The sequence below is a fragment of the Meriones unguiculatus genome, chromosome 16 (assembly GCF_030254825.1).
Source record: "Meriones unguiculatus strain TT.TT164.6M chromosome 16, Bangor_MerUng_6.1, whole genome shotgun sequence".
NCBI classification, from domain to species: Eukaryota; Metazoa; Chordata; class Mammalia; order Rodentia; family Muridae; genus Meriones; species Meriones unguiculatus.
In genome coordinates, this window is record NC_083363.1 from 5,489,324 (window position 1) to 5,506,528 (window position 17,205).

A 17,205-nucleotide genomic window follows, 5' to 3' on the forward strand; every position below is an offset into this window, starting at 1 on the left:
CAGGCAGTGCTAAGCTACCCGACATGGGTAAACTCAGGTCATCTGCAAGAGCAGTGATCGCTCTCAGCCGAGCCATCTCTGCAGCCCCGTGGGAGCTCTTTTTTAATGAGACAGACAGACAGACAGACAGACAGACAGTGTGACTGAAGTGAGTGAATCCTATAAAGGAGGCCCTTTTAGCAGCCCTTCACCTGCCCCCTGCTTCCTTTTGAACTTGGTAGTGAGGTGAAATGCCCTGGACTGTGGCCAATGGCTGTAGCCCCCAGGGACAGGCTGGAGACTAGAGGTGTCCGCCCGATGGGCTGACAGCATCGCAACTGAGTGTTGCTGTAGAAAAGCATCCAGTCTCCCAGGGCAGGTTGATAATTGCCTGAGAGCCATGTAGCTAACACGCAGATTCCCCGTGCACACATTCTGTAGGCGGGGCTCACATGCCCGTGTTCCTCATATCCTGCCCATTCTCCTTACTCTGCCCGTCATCGTCTCCTTGTTCTATCTTGAGGGCAGAGCTTCGGGAATATGGCCGTGTCCCAGACTGCGGAGCGAACGTTAATAGTTTTGTTCTCTCTCTTCCTGGCCACGCCACAGAGTCACGCTGTTAGCCGGCCCCACAAATCAGAATGATTGGGCTCTGATTGATGGCTTTTCTTGCTCACGCCTGTGCTGGCTCGGCGTTAACGGTCTTGAACATGGGGCACCATGAGGGCAGCACCAGACAGTTTTATAGCCCCACATTGTTGCCGTAAAATATTTATCGCCCTTGTCTTAGTACCTTTGTTTGGATGTTTTCTCTGCTCAGCTCTAGACCATCATTATTTACCACGTGGTTAATCTCCATCATAACAGAAGCTTCTCCATCCGGTCTCTAACTATCTGAACTTCGTGAGCACACTAAGTCACCTCCTGTCCATGGATAGTGACTCCAATTTGCTACGTTATTACAATTAGTGGCAATATCACCTGCAATAATTTTTATAGCTCAAATAAAACCAGTGTCGTTGCTGAGCAGCCACCTCAGCCAGCACCGGCGTGACGGCCTTCTAGGTGGCCTGTGTCCTAACTGACACCGTGCGGCAGGCCCCACCCCAGGTGGCAGCCGCAGGCTCGGGGGCCTGCGTTTGTGTGGATGTCCCTGCGTTTCCTGCTGGCTTTACACCAGCCACTACCAGACAGTTCCCTCATATAATTCTGTGTATGGGCCTTATGTCAGCAGCTCCGCGCAGAGCACCTGTTGCGTGATGCAGGGCAGTGTTGTCAGACTGTAAGATGAGGGTTCTTTTGTGTTCCGAACAGTATAGCCCATGGCCGCTCCTTTTCAAAACGTCCTTTGCCAAGTTTCACTCAAATGTATCATTTGTTTTGTTTTTGAGAATTTTTAGGGCCATCTGGACTGACTGACTTTCTTTTTTTAATTTATTCATTTTTCTAAATATTTATTTTCTTGTGTGTCTTAAGTGTTTGCCTCCACTTATATGTATATGTGCACTGAATTTTTTGGTGCCTGGTGGCTGAGGAGGCCAGAAGAGGGCAACAGAGTCCCTGGAACTGGAGTCACAGATGGTCGTAAGCCACCATGTGGATGCTAGGGACTGCGGGAGCACTGAGTGCTCTTAAGCAGTGAGCCATCCATCCAGCCCCAACGGTTTATTACTTATTTCTGAAATTGTGTGTCTGTCTGTCTGTATGTATGTATGCATGTATGTGGTGGTGTGTGCTCATGAGTACAGGTGCCCGAGGAAGTCAGAGGTATTGGATACCCTGGGAAGAATACCTCAGAAATGAGGGTTCTAAGCTGGGCTTAGTAGCACACGCCTTTAATTCTAGCGTTCAGGAAGGCAGAGGCAGGTAGATCACTGTGAGTTCAAGGCCAGCCTGGTCTACAGAGCTAGCTTTAGGACAGTCAAGCCTACACAGAGAAACCCTGTGTCAAAAAAACAAAAACAAAGAAAAAAAAGAAAGAAAGAAAAAGAAATGGGGTCTCTAATCGGGTAGTGGTGCTCTCAGGAGGCAGAGGCAGGTGGATTTCTGAATTTAAGGCCAGCCTGGTCTTCAGAGTGAGTTCTAGGACAGCCAAGACTACACAGAGAAAAATCTGTCTTGAGAGAGAGAGAGAAATGGGGGCTCCAGCTCCTCTGGCCCAGCTGTCCCTGCTGTGTAGAGGGGCCTTGCTGCTCAGTGGCCGAGTGGAGGGCTTTAGTGAGGTTTTTACCCCACCATGGTCCAGTTTCCATGGGCTGTGGACGTTCACACGGCTGCTTTCCCCTTTGAAGCCCGAGGTTGACTGTGTTTTAAAAGGGGAGGGGGAGGCCCAGAGTAGCCCCACGCTCGGGCACCTTTCTCCAGGTGGCAGGGTGAGAAGAGAAGCCTTTTGGCTTCGAGACTCACTGCCACATGTGTGGACAGTGAACGCGGCCCCGCCCGCAGCTTGCACTCTGCTCTTTCGTTGGCCCGAGGACTCGACCTCGACACCCCAGGGGATCCCACAGCTCCTGTGTGTCCCAAGCGGGGTGGGCAGTGGCGGGGGACAGTCATCCACCACGTTACTCAGTGACTGGAGCAGAGGGAGGCCCTACCGCCTGGAACCTGGCAGCTCACAGTGACCAGGCGGGGCCGCGGGGCAGCGCCCAGCTTGGCACGGCTGCCTCACTTCTCTTAGCTCAGACAAGTCAGGTGGTTTCGTGAGTGTGACCGCGCTGGGAAATAAAGGGCATTTGGAGCGCTGCTGACCTGCTCACCCGGTATGCCAGGTGAGGGAGCAGGGGCTCTGGCTGGTTTTCTCTGAAACGTCCTAGCGTGTGGGGGAGTTAGTTAAGTTATCGTATGACAGTTGCTAACGAAGGTGATCAGGTGTGTCACTCTGCTTGGTAAAGCTGTCTCCTTTCTTGAAGCTTCATCAAAGAACGGTCAAAAGTCAACTCAGTTCCTCTGAAGAACAAGAAGGCCTCTAGTTTCCATGAGTTTGCCCGGAATACCAGTGACGCTTGGGACATTGGCGACGATGAGGAGGAGGACTTTTCCTCCCCTCCTTTCCAAACTCTGAATTCCAAAGTGGCTCTGGCAACCGCAGCCCAGGTCCTGGAAAACCACAGCAAGCTGAGGGTAAAACCAGAACGGTCCCAGTCCACAACTTCGGATGTCCCTGCCAGCTACAAGGTCATAAAGTCCAGCAGCGATGCTCAGCTGTCCCGAAACTCCAGTGAGTCCATCCCGCCCCCCGTTTCCCCAGCCTCTCAGTGGAGAGCAGCTAGAGAAGAGTTCCCTTAAGTTCCTGCTCACATCTTCCATGGCTCAATTAAAAAAAAAAAAAAATCTAAAAAGCTCAAGCTAGAGGTCTGCCAGCAGCAAGAAGGCTTCCGGCTGGGTCTTCGCTTCCTGGCACACAAACCTTCCCTGCCCTCCTCCCCGCCTCTTCCTGCCCCGAAGTGCCATCCACAGCTTTCGTGCTTTGTTTTTTCACATTGCTCTAGGCCCAGGCAGGTTTACAGATACTGACTAAATGTTTCGCAAGGTGTCAATGAATGAATTCACAAATGTTTCACCTGGCTGGCCACCTGAGGAGGCCTTTTTCCTGTTTCTGTGATGCAAACAGTGTGTGCCAAAGGGCCAGGTCATAGTCCCCTGAGCTCAGCCTGCCCATCAGGTCGAGTGGGCTGTGAGGAGTGACCTGTTTGGTTTGGGAATCGGCCTCAGTTGCTGTTGGCGATGGTGGTGGCTTTAGATGTCTGGGGACTTTGTGCGTATGTTTCTAAGGCCCCACTGCTGTGCTTTGTTGCTCCACAGGGCTTTATGGAAATTAGCCGGCTCCTGAGCTGAGCAGGGAAGGGCCCTCATCCTGTTACAGTTAAAAAGGCATCATGGGACAGAGGATGTTAGAGCCCCAGAGCGTGTCCTACCTCAGGCTCTGAGAGTTCCTTTCATAGCCTCAGACCTCAGTTTGGCTTTAGGGTCTTCATGGAAATTCTGTCATTTGCCTTTGCTGAGACAGGGCCCAGCTTGAACCCACAGTGCCAGTCTGAGACAGGCATTCAGCATTGATTGGCCAGGTGGCTATGGCTGAGGTTCCTAGTGACAGGAAGGCCCCAGCCGTGATCCCTGCAGGCTGCCCCGTGTAGCCCCCCCTCCCCCGCATGTTCTCCTCTGGAGGGTCCCTCTGTGTACCTCTGCCTGTGAACAGTTGATCCTGTCTGAGCGTTGCGCGTTAGGCCCCAGTGTCACCGTGGGCATGGCAGCCAGGTGCCTGTGGCAGCTGTCTCAAGCTTCTGCAGTGCTGGCTCATCCCTGTTCAGTGTTGAATATTTTCATTGTAGGACCCAGGTTTGAAGAATGTGACCTGGCCCTAAGAGGGCAGTTTCTGAAACAGTTTTCTTTGTGGCAGTTAATTACCAAGGGTGTAGGAGTCAGACAGCCCCTAGACATCCCCTCTGCTTCCTCAGGCTGTTTGTCCTTCTGCAAAGTAGTCCTACATTCTTAGCAGGGGTCATAAGGGTCATAAGGGGTCATCCCAAGAGAGATGCTGCTGAAATGGCCGCTCTATGTAGCAAGTACTTGTCCTGTGTTGGGACCTCCCCCCCCCAGCTGATTTAGACTGTCCATAGCAGAATGCAGAGCTCAGCTCCTGTTGCTTCCGTGGTGGCCTAGCAGAATTCAAAGCCGCTCATTTGAGTGGGGAATGTGGATGTGGGGCCCAGAGGAACCAGCTGTTCATCACTGGGTTGCCTGAAGCCAGAGCTTCCTGCCCGCCTCAAAGGGCTCCCAGTGGGCCAAGTACAGGCCACAGTTGCCTGGGCGTGAGAGCAGCTGTGGCCTCTGCAGGGTCAGCACTTTAGCCTTTCACATTTTCTGCGTTAGGCCGTATGGCCACCACACTCAGCAAGAGGCGCTGAGGAGATGCCGGTTAAGTCAGGAAGTTTCCTCTTCCCTGGCGTCACACACACGTTCTTAGACGTCATGGCAGCATCTGGACAGTCAGTTGGCCACAGTTGTCCTCTGTGGTCCATGTGCAGTCCCTCCTCTGCCTGGGAACAGAGCCCTCCTGGGCTGCCTCCTCTCACTCCCCTCAGCTGGAGCTTTGGGGAGCCACAGGCCCAGCTGTGGAGAAGGCACCATGCCACCCAGCCTGAGCAGACCCTGAATGTCAGGTCCATGCTCTTCCCATGCAGTTCTCCCTCCCTTTCACATCCCTTCAGGTGACACGTGCCTGAGGAACCCCCTCCACAAACAGCAGTCTCTCCCTCTCCGGCCCATCATCCCCCTTGTCGCCCGCATCTCAGACCAGAATGCTTCTGGGGCCCCTCCAATGACAGTCCGGGAGAAAACCCGCCTGGAAAAGTTCCGCCAGCTGCTCTCCAGCCACAACACCGACTTAGGTGAGTCCCTCAGAGCCCCGGGCAGGGTAGGCGCTGTGGTGGCTGGAAGCGTCTGCACTTCCTCCTTTTACTCCAGCAGCTTCTGGGCCGGGCTGGCATTGGGGGCCTGCTGACCATGGGGCACCTATTCCAGCACTGTCTCTGCCTCTTCCAGGGGTTCTCACAGAAGTGCACACCTGCACGCGCCAGCGCTTACTTACCAGGCCAAGGTGACCTGAAGTGGCCCGTGAGAAATGAATCTTGGCCAGTTCAGGTTGGAGGGAGCACAGCAAGACCAATGCTGTGGCAAGTTTATTGCAGGCAGTCACACTTTTTATGCGCTTAGCAGAAACAGAGCACAATCATGGCTGACAGGAAGAATACAGTGGTAGTTGCCAGGATACAGTGACATTTGCAAGCTGTACAAGGTATGCAAGATTAATGTCTAAGACCAATTGTCCTGTCAGGTTTTAGAAGGCAGAGAAACACAGGCAGTCTGATGGCTTTACTGCCTGAGGGAGTGTCCTGGTCTCTCAGGAGCTGGAAGGCACACAATGATGGACTCTAGCCTAACAAACTATGGCGTATGCCTCTCAAGACAGCTAGACCATGATTACACACACACACGCACGCCTTCTCTGAACAGATGGCTGCTGAGGTGCCATTGGCACCCTGTTGATCAGGACTGTGGTGAGGAGCCTCTCCCAGCTTGGCTCAGCAAGTGATGGCGCTGTGATCTTATTTGGTGGCAGGAGGCACCCGGCCAAGGTTGGCTTGGGACGTTTGTGGGACTGATTCAGTGAGTCTGTTTCCTGTGTGTAGATGAGCTGAGGAAGTGGAGCTGGCCAGGCGTGCCCCGGGAAGTCCGACCAGTGACCTGGAGACTCCTGTCGGTGAGTCATCTCCCCCCCGCCCCCCTGTGCAGAGAGGCGTGGACCTCACACAGCCCTCTGCCTGCCAACGTTGGTGTGGGCTTGTTGGTCTTGTGCCATAGACTTCTCTAGTCCTGTGGCCTGGCCCAGCTGTGGGGATGTGTGCAGAGACACATCCTTGAGAGTGTATTCCCACGCCTTCAGGTGAGTGTATTTCCACAGCCCTATGTGGCGAATCACTGGAGCTGGCCCCTGTGGTCCCAGTGTCGCTTTGGTAACTATGACGAGGGATCTAGCAGGACAGGAGGGTCCCAGCACTGGCTTTGAGCAAGCACCAGACTCCTCCCCAGCTGTGAAGAGTCAGTCCCAGGGCCTCCCGGAAGCCAGGCTGGCCTCCCTGCCCCACAGCAGGTGCCACCAGCCCCTGCTTTGGAATGGTTGGTTTCGAAGTCTGAAGTCCGTTCACTCGCTTAGTCAGGCCTCTCAAAGGCCTGTTTGCCCGAATGGGGCCAGGTGTTCTGTGCACACCCCACGAGCCTGTCCTCAGGCACCCACCGTGGAGGGCCTCCATAAACGCCTTGGAGAGGAAGGGAGAGGAAGGCCTCTTGTCAATGGCCCCGCCCCTGTCCTTACAGCGGTGCTCTCAGTGCCGCTGCCACTCCCGGCAAGGTCAGAGGTGGCTCAGAATGAGTTTGGCAAGTGGAAAGGGAACAGGAGACTTAGGAACAAGAGTGGCGTCCAGGCCGCCAGCCTGGTTACAGGCTGCTAAATCACAGACCCCGTTCAGCCCGGGAGCTGAGGCTCCCATGCCACACTGGAGAAGAGTGTGTAATTCTGTGTCACGGAAGCTGCCGGGTCCTTGTCCTTCCCTTGGAGGCTGTGGCTGGGGTCCCTCCTGCTGACCTCCACTCACTGCTTGCTGGTGCCAGCTCTGAGAGCCCCACAGCAGGCTGTGAAGGGTGTGGGACAAACCAGAGGCAAGCAGGGAAGGCCGCCCCGCGACTTCTGCCTGTCCGCAGTCCACCGTCCTGAAGAGGGCAAGCGTCGGGTGGCCCGAACCGGAAGGGCCCTGTCCTCGGCATGCTCTTCAGTTCCTGGCACCCTGCACCCTCTGACGGCCACTGTCACCCTTAGGGCTACCTCCCGGCAAACACCGAGCGGCGGAAGCTGACGCTGCAGCGGAAGCGGGAGGAGTACTTCGGCTTCATCCAGCAGTACTACGACTCTCGCAATGAGGAGCACCACCAGGACACCTACCGACAGGTGTGTGCCCATGCCCCGCCTGTGCGCTCTGAGCATCCGCAGGGCTCCCGGGGCCCCGGGCACAGTCGGGGATCCTGTTGAGACCCGCCTTCTCACTCAGCAGCTGTGACTTAGCATTTAAATAAATAGTAGTCACCATAGGGGTGTGCGTGTGCGCGTGCACAGGTGTGTGCATGTGAGTTCAGGTACCTGTGGGAGCCAGAAGAGGGTGTCGGCTCCTTGGAGCTGGAGGGAGAGGCGGTTCTGAGCTATGTGATGTGACTCTGAAAACCAAACTCAGGTCTTCAGGAAGAGCAGCTGCACTCTTAGCTGCTGAGCCGGCCCCTGAATTTCTTTGTTTCTTTGTTTGTTTGCTTCTGAGACAGTCTTACTCTGTAACTCAGGCTGACTGAACTTGCCTCAGTTTCCTGACTGCTGGGGTTATAGGTGTGTGCTACCCATGACCTCGTGTAGGTATGGCTTTTAGCACTGGTCAGTGGTGCTGCTTCTCACCTTTCGTGTGTGTACAAATCACCACACACATACACAAGTGTACACACACGTATACACGTATCCATGCATACACACACTCAGCACATACATGTGTACACACTACACACATGTACACACTGCACACGCTGTACATACATGTACCCACACACATGTACTGGAGTACACGCGTGCACACATGCACGCACAACACACACACACACACCTTGGATTACCAGTAGGTGCAGGAGGAGGTGAGGCCTATTCTTCTAGCACGCTCCCTGTTAAGAGAAGTGCTGTTGGCCACAGGCCATCCTGTGAGGATTAAGGGCAGTGGGACCCACAGCAAAGGCAGAAAGCTAGGAAGTGGTCGGTCCCCTGTGACATCAGCGTGTGCCTGAGAGTGCCGTGTGCCCATTCGGCGCCCATTGCCTGCAGAGAGCCTCAGGCCTGCAGGCCTGCCTGCAGGGAGCATCACGGGGAGGTGGGGCTGCCCAGGTGGGCAGTGGACGGCTGCTGTGACTGCCCCAGAATGCAGAGGCCTCTCCTGGTGGGGACGCTGGCTTTAGGAAGTTAGCCTGGGCATTGGAGAGGCCTCAGAGCCAGTGCTAACTACAGTGGCCTCTTGTAGCAGAAGTGAGAGCCGCAGCTCTGGTTACTGCAGGCCACGCTGGCCCTTCCGCTCCCTGACGTCGCGAGCACTTCCTGTCCTGGTGCTCTGCGCTAGCACATTTCTAACAGCAGCCTTTGAATTTAGCAATATTTGTGGGGTTCGTTTGCTGTATAGACATTGTCTCACTGTGTGTCACTGCCTGGCCTTTAGCTCAGGCCGCAGACCAGGCTAGCCTGCCTCTGTCTCCCCAGTACTGGGGTTACAGGAATGCTGTAATTACTATTAACCACCCCTAGCTGGCTTCTTTCTTTTTTCTTTCTCTCTTTCTCTCTCTCTCTCTCTCTCTCTCTCTCTCTCTCTCTCTCTCTCTCTCTTTAAAGAGAATTTCATTGTGTTGCCTAGGCTGGCCTTGAACTTGGAGTGTAGCCCAGCCTGGCCTTAGCCTCTTGGGTCCTGGGAACACAAGCCTGCACCACCACAGCAGACTCTTAGGAACTGTGACTGAGTGAGATCCTGAGAGAGGGGAGCACACTGACCGTATCTGGTGAACAGTGCCTTCCCGGGGGAATCCAGCTTGAGAGCCAGAGGAGCCCTGGGAGGCCCCAGGGGCGATGCCTGTGCTGGCTGAGTGGCGTATGTGGGGTGCTTCCTCTCTGAGCTGCGGCCAACATGGGAGCACAGTCCTCCTAGGCGGCTGTGGCTGGGCTCTCTGTCCTCTTAAAGCTGAGCGCTGAGTGCTCCTGGGACTCCCGACACCTTACCCACTGGTGTTCATGTGTGGACTGTGGCTTCTGTTTTTCAGATTCACATTGACATTCCAAGGACGAACCCTCTCATTCCGTTGTTCCAGCAGCCGCTCGTCCAGGAGGTGAGCGGATCCCTTACTGTCTGGTCCTTCTGCGGGGGTGCCCCATGTCCACGGGTGGCACTTTGGGACCAGAGTACTTCTTCCACCCTCATCCTTTGTAGCAGGCCTGGGGACCAAGTCGTGCTCTGCCCCAAGGCCTGAGGCAGGAAGAATCTTATAAAGTTCCTGTTGCTGGGTTTGTTCTTTTTAAGGTGGAATGGTGACTCTTTTTCTAATTGTGATAAAATATACATAGCATGAATTTGCCATGTTGTTCCCCTTTTCAGTGAGCACTGGATAATGAACAGTTTCTAGCTCAGGGGCGTTGCATGCGTTTGAGTTCCCTGGTCACCCCTTCATCTGTCTCCAGACAGTCTCCCTTTTCCCCCACTTAATCCAGTATGCATTAAATAGTAACCCCTTCCCTGCCGCCACCGTTCTACCTTTCGTCTATGGCTGTGGCCACTCCAAATACATCAGATAAATAGAATTACACGGGTTTTGTCATTTTGTGTCTGGTTTAATTCAGTGTCAGGAATCCTTTCATTGAAATGTTTTTATTACATTATGTATGTACGAATGTTGTGGAGGGCGCAGCATGTGTGTGTGTGTGTGTGTGTGTGTGTGTGTGTGTGTGTGTGTAGGTGGGAGGAACACTGATGGGTTGGTTTTCTCTTTCACTGTGCTGGTCCTGGTCTTCAGTCTTGTCAGCAGGTTCCTTCACCCACTGAGCCCTCCTGCCTGTCCCCTTTGGCTTGACTCAAGTGGGGACAGTCGCTCGTGACACCAGCAGCTTCCTTTGCTGCTGCAGTCAGGACGTGGAGCGTCAGCGCTTTTGAAACAGGCTTTCCGTTCTTCCTGCAGTAGAGAGGGATGGTTGGAAGGATAACTTCTGTGGCTGTGGATAATATTCATAATTCCATTTGCACATAAATCCATTTGCACATGGATTGTAACTTTCAACATCATAGGGTTGAAACACTATAAGGTGCAGCACAAAGGAAGTTGAAAACGCATTGCCTTGTTCCCCCATCCGGTCTCTGAAGGCTAGCCCTGCTTCCTCCTCCTTCCACCCTGCCGTGCTCATGTCTGTGCCTTTGGCTCCCGTGTGCCAGCTCTCATCCTAGGGTTGTGACCAACAGCTTAACGGGTGTCTCCGACTAGTGGAGCAACGTGCAGAAATGGAAGTGTACTCTTTACTCTCTGCCCTTTTGCTGGCATCACCCCTTTGCCCTGGGTGTTGTTATTTTTAGCAAATGGAGGCGCAGAGGACTAGTCCACCACCATGCCGACATTGTTTCAGACCCGACAAAGACTCTGGAGTAGCAGGCTCTGTGAGGCCTTCCAGAAGACCAACCTGGAGACAATTGTTTGGTTTTTGTGACACTGGGGATCAAATTCAGGGCCCATACAAGCTGGGCAAGTGTTCTGCACGAGATAGAGACAGATCACAGAGATGCAGGGAAACAGTAGGGCCGGGAAAGCTTGTGATTTTTTTTTTTTCCAGGACACAGTGGGATAGCCTGGGGCTACATTTCTGAGGTAGAAAGGGTCGTTTAGACTGAGTGCAGGAGGACTCCCTTCGGAGAGTATCATAAAACAAGGACATCACACCTCCTCCAACCATAGGGGACACAGGATAACTGGTGGAAGCAGCAAGGCCAGCTCATTGTGGGGGTGCTTCCCAGCTCTCCGCACCAGATCTCCAAGAGGGGCTGACAGCTTTCAGTATGTCTCTAGGGTCCTTACATCATCCCTGCCCTAGCTGACCACCTCCAAAAGCTGTCTAACACTCCCCTCTTCACACTCTCTTTGGAAGTCCTTGTCTTGAGGGCTGGCTGGGATGTGGTGTGCTATGGAGGCCGTCTGATCCCTTGGCCCATCAGCCTGTCTTCATCATCGCCTCTGCTGTCCCTCCTGTGTGTGTCATAAAGATCCAGGCTAGCACAAAGCCGTTCTCCAGAAGTGCCAGGCCTGGAGGTCATGGCCGGCAGGACAGAGCCAGTGAACACGTGTTACTGCACTGAGAGAAGATGAAGGGAGAGCTCAGAAAGCCCAGTGACAGCAGAGCAGGCAACTACGAATGGGATGGGGCGGGACTCTGTTAAGGGACCATGAAGATCTCTTTCTGTCCCCCACAAGGCCTCTGACTTATTTTAATTGAGATGTGTAACCCCCAATCTACCATGGGCTCCCTCTGTCCCAACCCCTGACGGCAGAAGCCTGCAGGACCTGTACGTTTTTACTTTTGTATTGTTGCGTTTGTTTATTTGGGAGGGGGGGCCGTGTGCATGCCACGGCATGTATGTAGAAATCCAAGGACAGGGTGTCAGGACTTTCCTTCTGTCACCATGCGGGTCTTGGGGATCAAGCTCAGGTTCTCAGGCCTAGTGGTGAATGCCGTTGGCTGCTGATCTGTCTCACCAGCCCCTCCCCAGCAGATACGTGGTTGCATCTTGGTGCATAAAGGGACTTAATACAAGAAGAGATTGTCACCAACCCTAATCAGGCTGAACCAGAAAACATTATTATTATTATTATTATTTTAGATCTTATTTTATGTGTCTGAGTGCCTGCACGTATTTATGGGCATCATTGCCTGCAGTGCCTGTGGAGGCCAGCAGAGGGCGATGGATCCCCTGGAGTTACTGGTAGTTGTGGGCCGTTGCGTGGGTGCCAGGGTCTTAGCCACAGAGCCATCTCTCCAGGGCCCAGAATGGAATCTGCAGCTCTTTCCTTCTCCGAGGGAGTGTGGTGCTTCCTCTCTCAGTCCTGTGGTGACCAAGGAGGGCATAGAAAAGCACACCAGAGCTGTGCAATCCCTGACCCAGAGAAGGGGCGGAGTTCAGGCTCCCGTCACCCATCTGTGCCCTGTCATGGTCTTCAGATACTGACAAGAGAGAGGACAAGAAGCGCTGGGCAGAGAAGCTCACGTGTTCCGAGCTCTCTGATTCTCTTCCTTCGCCCCATAGCATTTTGAAAATTTCTCAAAACTTTTCACTAATCCAAGGTAAATGGTAAAGCGGGTGAGAGGAGGAAGAAGTTAACACTCACGTCCCCTTTCCTTCTCCTCTTCCTAGATCTTTGAAAGGATTCTCTTTATCTGGGCCATCCGGCACCCCGCCAGTGGGTATGTCCAGGGAATTAATGACCTGGTCACTCCGTTCTTTGTCGTCTTCCTCTCGGAATATGTGGGTAAGAATCCGAGCGTGCTGTTGCTTGCTGTCTGTGTGCGTGTGTCCGCAGGTGTGCCGCTGCTGGCCGGGGCTCGCCCACAGGGAGACAGGTAGCCCCGCTGCTCCACGCACAGCAGTCTGGGCACCCGAGGCAGCTTGAAGGCTATCTCTTGAGATGATCGTACATGTCACCTACAAGACCTGCTCCCTCACAAGAACGGCCTCACGGCGCACTTCCGTTCTGCCAGGAGCAGATAGCGTGCTGGCTTAACTGGATTATCTTAAGATTCTCCAAACGTGTCTCAGATCCCATGGATGGGCACCGGTGACGCTGGCATTGGTGGTTGAGTACCCCACCCATGCTGGACCTCAGGAGTGGTGTGAGCATGCATAGGGTGGCGTGGGCCCGGCCTCTCCCCACTCCTCTGTCCCGACCCTGTGGGCTCTTGTCATTGCGGAGAGTTAATTTTGAGAGCTCGCTATGACTATCCCACAGTCCAGCCTCTTCCCGGTCAGTCAGAATCTTAAAGGAGCCGAGGACTGTTTTTCCTCCTGGGTTTCCTCTGTTGCTGTGCTTAGAGATTCACCCCCACCCTGTGGCAGTGCAGTTCCCTTGTCAACTACTCAGGGGCATGTGTAGGAATCCAAATATGTGAAGGAACCAGCAGTCAGGTGGCACACGCTTATAATCCCAGCATGAGACCGGAGGATTTCGAGTTCTAGCCTGGACTGCACAATGAAACCCTGTCTCAGAAGATCAAACAAACAGCAAGCAAGCACAAAGCCCAAACCAGCCAGAAAAGAACATCGGAAGGAGCCCCAGAAACCCACCCGAGTCAAGCTCTTTACCAGGTGCTATGGCATGCTGATCTCGGGGCCCCAGCAGCTCTGTGAAGTAGAGGTCCCAACCCGCTCTCCAGGCTGACAGCACTGAGGGGGAGTGGCCTAGTGAGTCTTCCAGACTCAGGCAGAACCTCTGACCTCAGTGCCTTTGCTCGTTCTGTGGCTTGACCATGGCTGAGCCTCGGGCCCTGTCCTTGGCTGTCTCATGCCTGAGAGTCGTCTGCATCAAAGCAGGCAGCACAGTCTGTGGCCCTTGATTATCCTTCCTTAAACATTTTAAAATTGGCTCTGCATGTGCATGTGGATACAGGTGCCCTCAAGGCCCAAAAGAGGGCAGCAGACCCCTTGGCACCGGAGTTACGGTGCTGCCCAGTGTGCCCTGGCCTTCCCTAAGAGCAGCCATGGAGCCATCTCTCCACACAGTTGCTTATAGAAGTCTTTGCCTTGCCTGCATGTATAGCAGTATGTGTGCGAACCTGGTGCCCGTGGAGCCCAGAAGAGAGTGTTGGATCTCATGGAACTGCAGGTAGAGACGGTTGTGAGCCAGGAACCTGGTCCCCTGGAAGAACACATTCACACTCACACACAAACAGAAATTCATTCATAATTCATTTTCCTGTATGTCAGGAATTGAGATTTAAAATTATTATTCCAGTGAAATGGCAAATTGTTTCAACACCATATAAACTGCATGCTTTTGTTACTTTATTTCTCTCTCTACTATGTTTTAAAAACGTGTGTGTGTGTGTGTGTGTGTGTGCGCACGCATACGCGCGCATGTGGAGATCACAGGACACTAGTGGGACTTGGTTTTCACCTGTACTGTGTGTGTGTCTCGGGGCTTGAACTCAGGTCCTCCGGCTTGGTGGCAGCCACTTTCACCTACAGGCCATCTTGCTGGCCCTCTCCAGCTTTTATAATTAGCCACTTAGCTCCTGCGTTTGCTTTGTGCCCTGTCACATTTGTTACAAAAGAGTCAAAACCAGCAAACTCAGTGCTGGGTCTGCTTGGAGTTGGCAGAGAAATTGTCCACAGCTAGCTTGGCCCCAAGCGCGTCTCTACAAATAGTGTCTGTCACTGAACTCAGAACTCACTTTGTCACTTTCCCGTGTCCAGGCAATTATAAGGCTCTGGTGAATCCAGGGCTGTGCATGCTGAGCAGACCTCTGTCCCCGAGCCCCATCTGCAGCCCCATAGCTGTTTCCTGAACCTCATTCTTCCCTGCCATTTCCCCCAACTGACGTAGGTAAGCCTGGACTGCTGAGCTGGCAGGTCCGGCCTCTCCATCTCACTTCATCTGCTTCACCTCGTCTTCCATTCCCACCATTGACACGAAGTCTTGGGCGTGCAGCTCCTGTCCTGAGACCCTTTCCGTGGCATCTGTCACGAGCCACTAACAGGCCCAGGTTCTGCAGCTCGATGGGCAAGGCTCTGGGAGTCCTGCTCCTTGCCTCACTGCTCAGCTCAGCAGTTTTAATTTTTGAGTGTGCGGGAGGAGGGGGGTGGGGTGGGGTGGGGCCGAGGACAAGTTGCAGGAGTCAGTTTCCTCTTTGTACCATGTGGGTTCCCAGAATCAAATTCAGGTCTTCAGGCTTGATGGCAGGAACCCTTCCTGCTGAGCCATCTCATAGGCTCCTAGAACGACATTTTAAACCTGAAGCCTTATTTTGCTCTGTCTCCTTGACCCCTGAGTGACTCCCTCCTGAGAAGCCTTGCGCCCGGAAGCCCTCCCCAAGACCGCAGGCATACTGTCCCATCACGCCCTCCTGGAACTTAGTAGTGTCCTGGAGCCCAGTCACCTTCCCCAGCTGCACATCCCATGCCGTCCATCACCGGATCTCATGTTTGGAGACCAGAGACCATCTGAAGATCCTTCCCTCCTCCCATGCCTTCACTGTGGCGAGCACACATACATAGAAGGAGACGCCCATAGCCATGGTTTGGGCACAGGGTGCTGGGAAGCTAGCGGAGCTGCGCCAGGCATGGCCACTAGGGGGCAGTGCATCACACTTCTGATACTGCACAAGTGTCAGGTGGGCCTCTGAAGTCTGGAGGGGAGGGGACCATGAGCAAAGCAGGCAAAACACCCTGCCTTCCGCTCCTAGATACTTGTTCAAGGACAGCAAAAGCGTTCAACTCTAAGGAGACGGCAAGAATATTCACAGCAACTTATTCATAGGCAAAAGCTGTAAATATGTGCACTGGCCATTTCTAGCCATTCAGACTGTGGAGCAGTACTCGGCCGTCAAAGGGACATGCTGCTGGCGTGCGCAGCCCTGTGCCAGCTACTGGGAGAAGCACATACTGTATGATTGCATTCATGCAGGGCCCAAAGTGCGCAAAGGCATCTGCGGCACGCAGGGTGCCTCCACCTGGGCGTGGACGGGAAGGGAACTCTCCTGCCGCATGAAAACTACACCACCGCCCCCCCACGCCACAGTTTTACTGTCCGTACCTACAGATGTGGGGACGGGTCAGGACTGCTGTCCGCTCAGCTTGCTGTGTAGACATTATACCTTCAGAAAAGCCTCCTCACCGCACCTGAGAGCCTGTGGGTGGGCTGGCGCAGCCCTCCTCCGAAGCCCCCTCTCCCTTTGCCATGTGGCTGCTTGTCAGAGTCCACTGCAAACAGAATGGCTCTCCTCCTCCTCCTCTCATCCCTTTCTCCTGGAAGCCACCAGGACTTGCAGTTTGCCTCTCTTGTTTTTCATGCTAATAAAACTGTCCTAGAGTGAAAAAAACATGTGTTTATGTATACATGGTTGGGAGAAACAGATGCTAAACTTAAAAAGGTGGAAAGCACCTGTTAGATTTTGTGAAGTGTTGTCTTAGCCGGTTTTGCGCTATGATGACAAAATGCCCACGCTGGGTACACTTAGAGGCCGATGGCTGCGTACCTTGTAAGTGACGCTGTCTTGTTCCTGGTGGCTCCTGAGCTCAGACAGCATGACACCGTTGTCTCAGCGAAGGCCTGGCTTTGCCACAGCACTTTGTGGTGCCAAGGCAAAAAGGGGTGTGGTCTGCAGGAGAGGCCAAGCCTGGGCGGCCTTATTTGATAGCGGCATGCCCTTCCTGCGTCCTGCGCAGAGCATGCACTCCCTTGAGAAAAGGCATTGCCACTGTGAGCTGCCGACCCGGGCTCCAGCCCGTGAGCTCTGCCTTCCACAGCACAGCAAGTGCTGAAGACAAATCGCAAAGGCACGGCAGTGGCCCGGGCTGCGCTGGCTGGGCTGGAAACAGGAAGCAGCGTGCTTTGTTTCCTGACACAATTTTATTTCGGTATTGGGGGGCGGGGCTTGTGCGTATGTGGAAGGCAGAGCACAGCTTCTCAGAGTTAGTTGCATCCTTCCGCATTCCAGGGGCCGGACTCAGGCCGTCAGGCTCAGCATCACACGCCTTACCGGCAGAGGCGTCTCACTGGTCCAGGGAGCAGGGCTTTTTGTTGTTTGTTTGTTTGTTTCAAGACAGACTTTCTCTGTGTAGCCCTGACTGTCCTGGACTCACTTTGTAGACTAGGCTGGCCTCGACCTCACAGAGATCCTTCTGCCTCTGCCGGCCAAGTGCCGGGGCTAAGGCATGCCCCGCCATGCCCGGCAAGAAGCAAGTTTTCAGTAGAGCAGTGAGGAGATACTGAGCAGAGTCCTGAGGAAGAGGAGTTGCTGAGCATCCTCGGGTGCCATGGGTGCTGCTCTCTTCACCCCCCCCACCCCGCCCTGCCAGTGTGGGAGGTGCTCCCTCTCCTGTGACAGCTTCTGAGGGATCATCACCTCCATTTCTC

General features: G+C 54.0%; 1 protein-coding gene across 2 annotated transcripts in view; it reads left to right on the forward strand.

Moving 5' to 3' along the window:
* Nucleotides 1-17,205, forward strand: part of Tbc1d22b (TBC1 domain family member 22B) — a 53,016-nt gene that overhangs the window by 16,232 nt on the left and 19,579 nt on the right. For both annotated transcript variants that reach the window (XM_021633461.2, XM_021633463.2), the window contains 6 exons: nt 2,889-3,196; nt 5,187-5,366; nt 6,168-6,238; nt 7,352-7,480; nt 9,364-9,429; nt 12,489-12,603. In XM_021633461.2, coding sequence (XP_021489136.1) covers nt 2,889-3,196; nt 5,187-5,366; nt 6,168-6,238; nt 7,352-7,480; nt 9,364-9,429; nt 12,489-12,603 — 869 coding nt within the window. The remainder of the gene's footprint in view (nt 1-2,888; nt 3,197-5,186; nt 5,367-6,167; nt 6,239-7,351; nt 7,481-9,363; nt 9,430-12,488; nt 12,604-17,205) is intronic.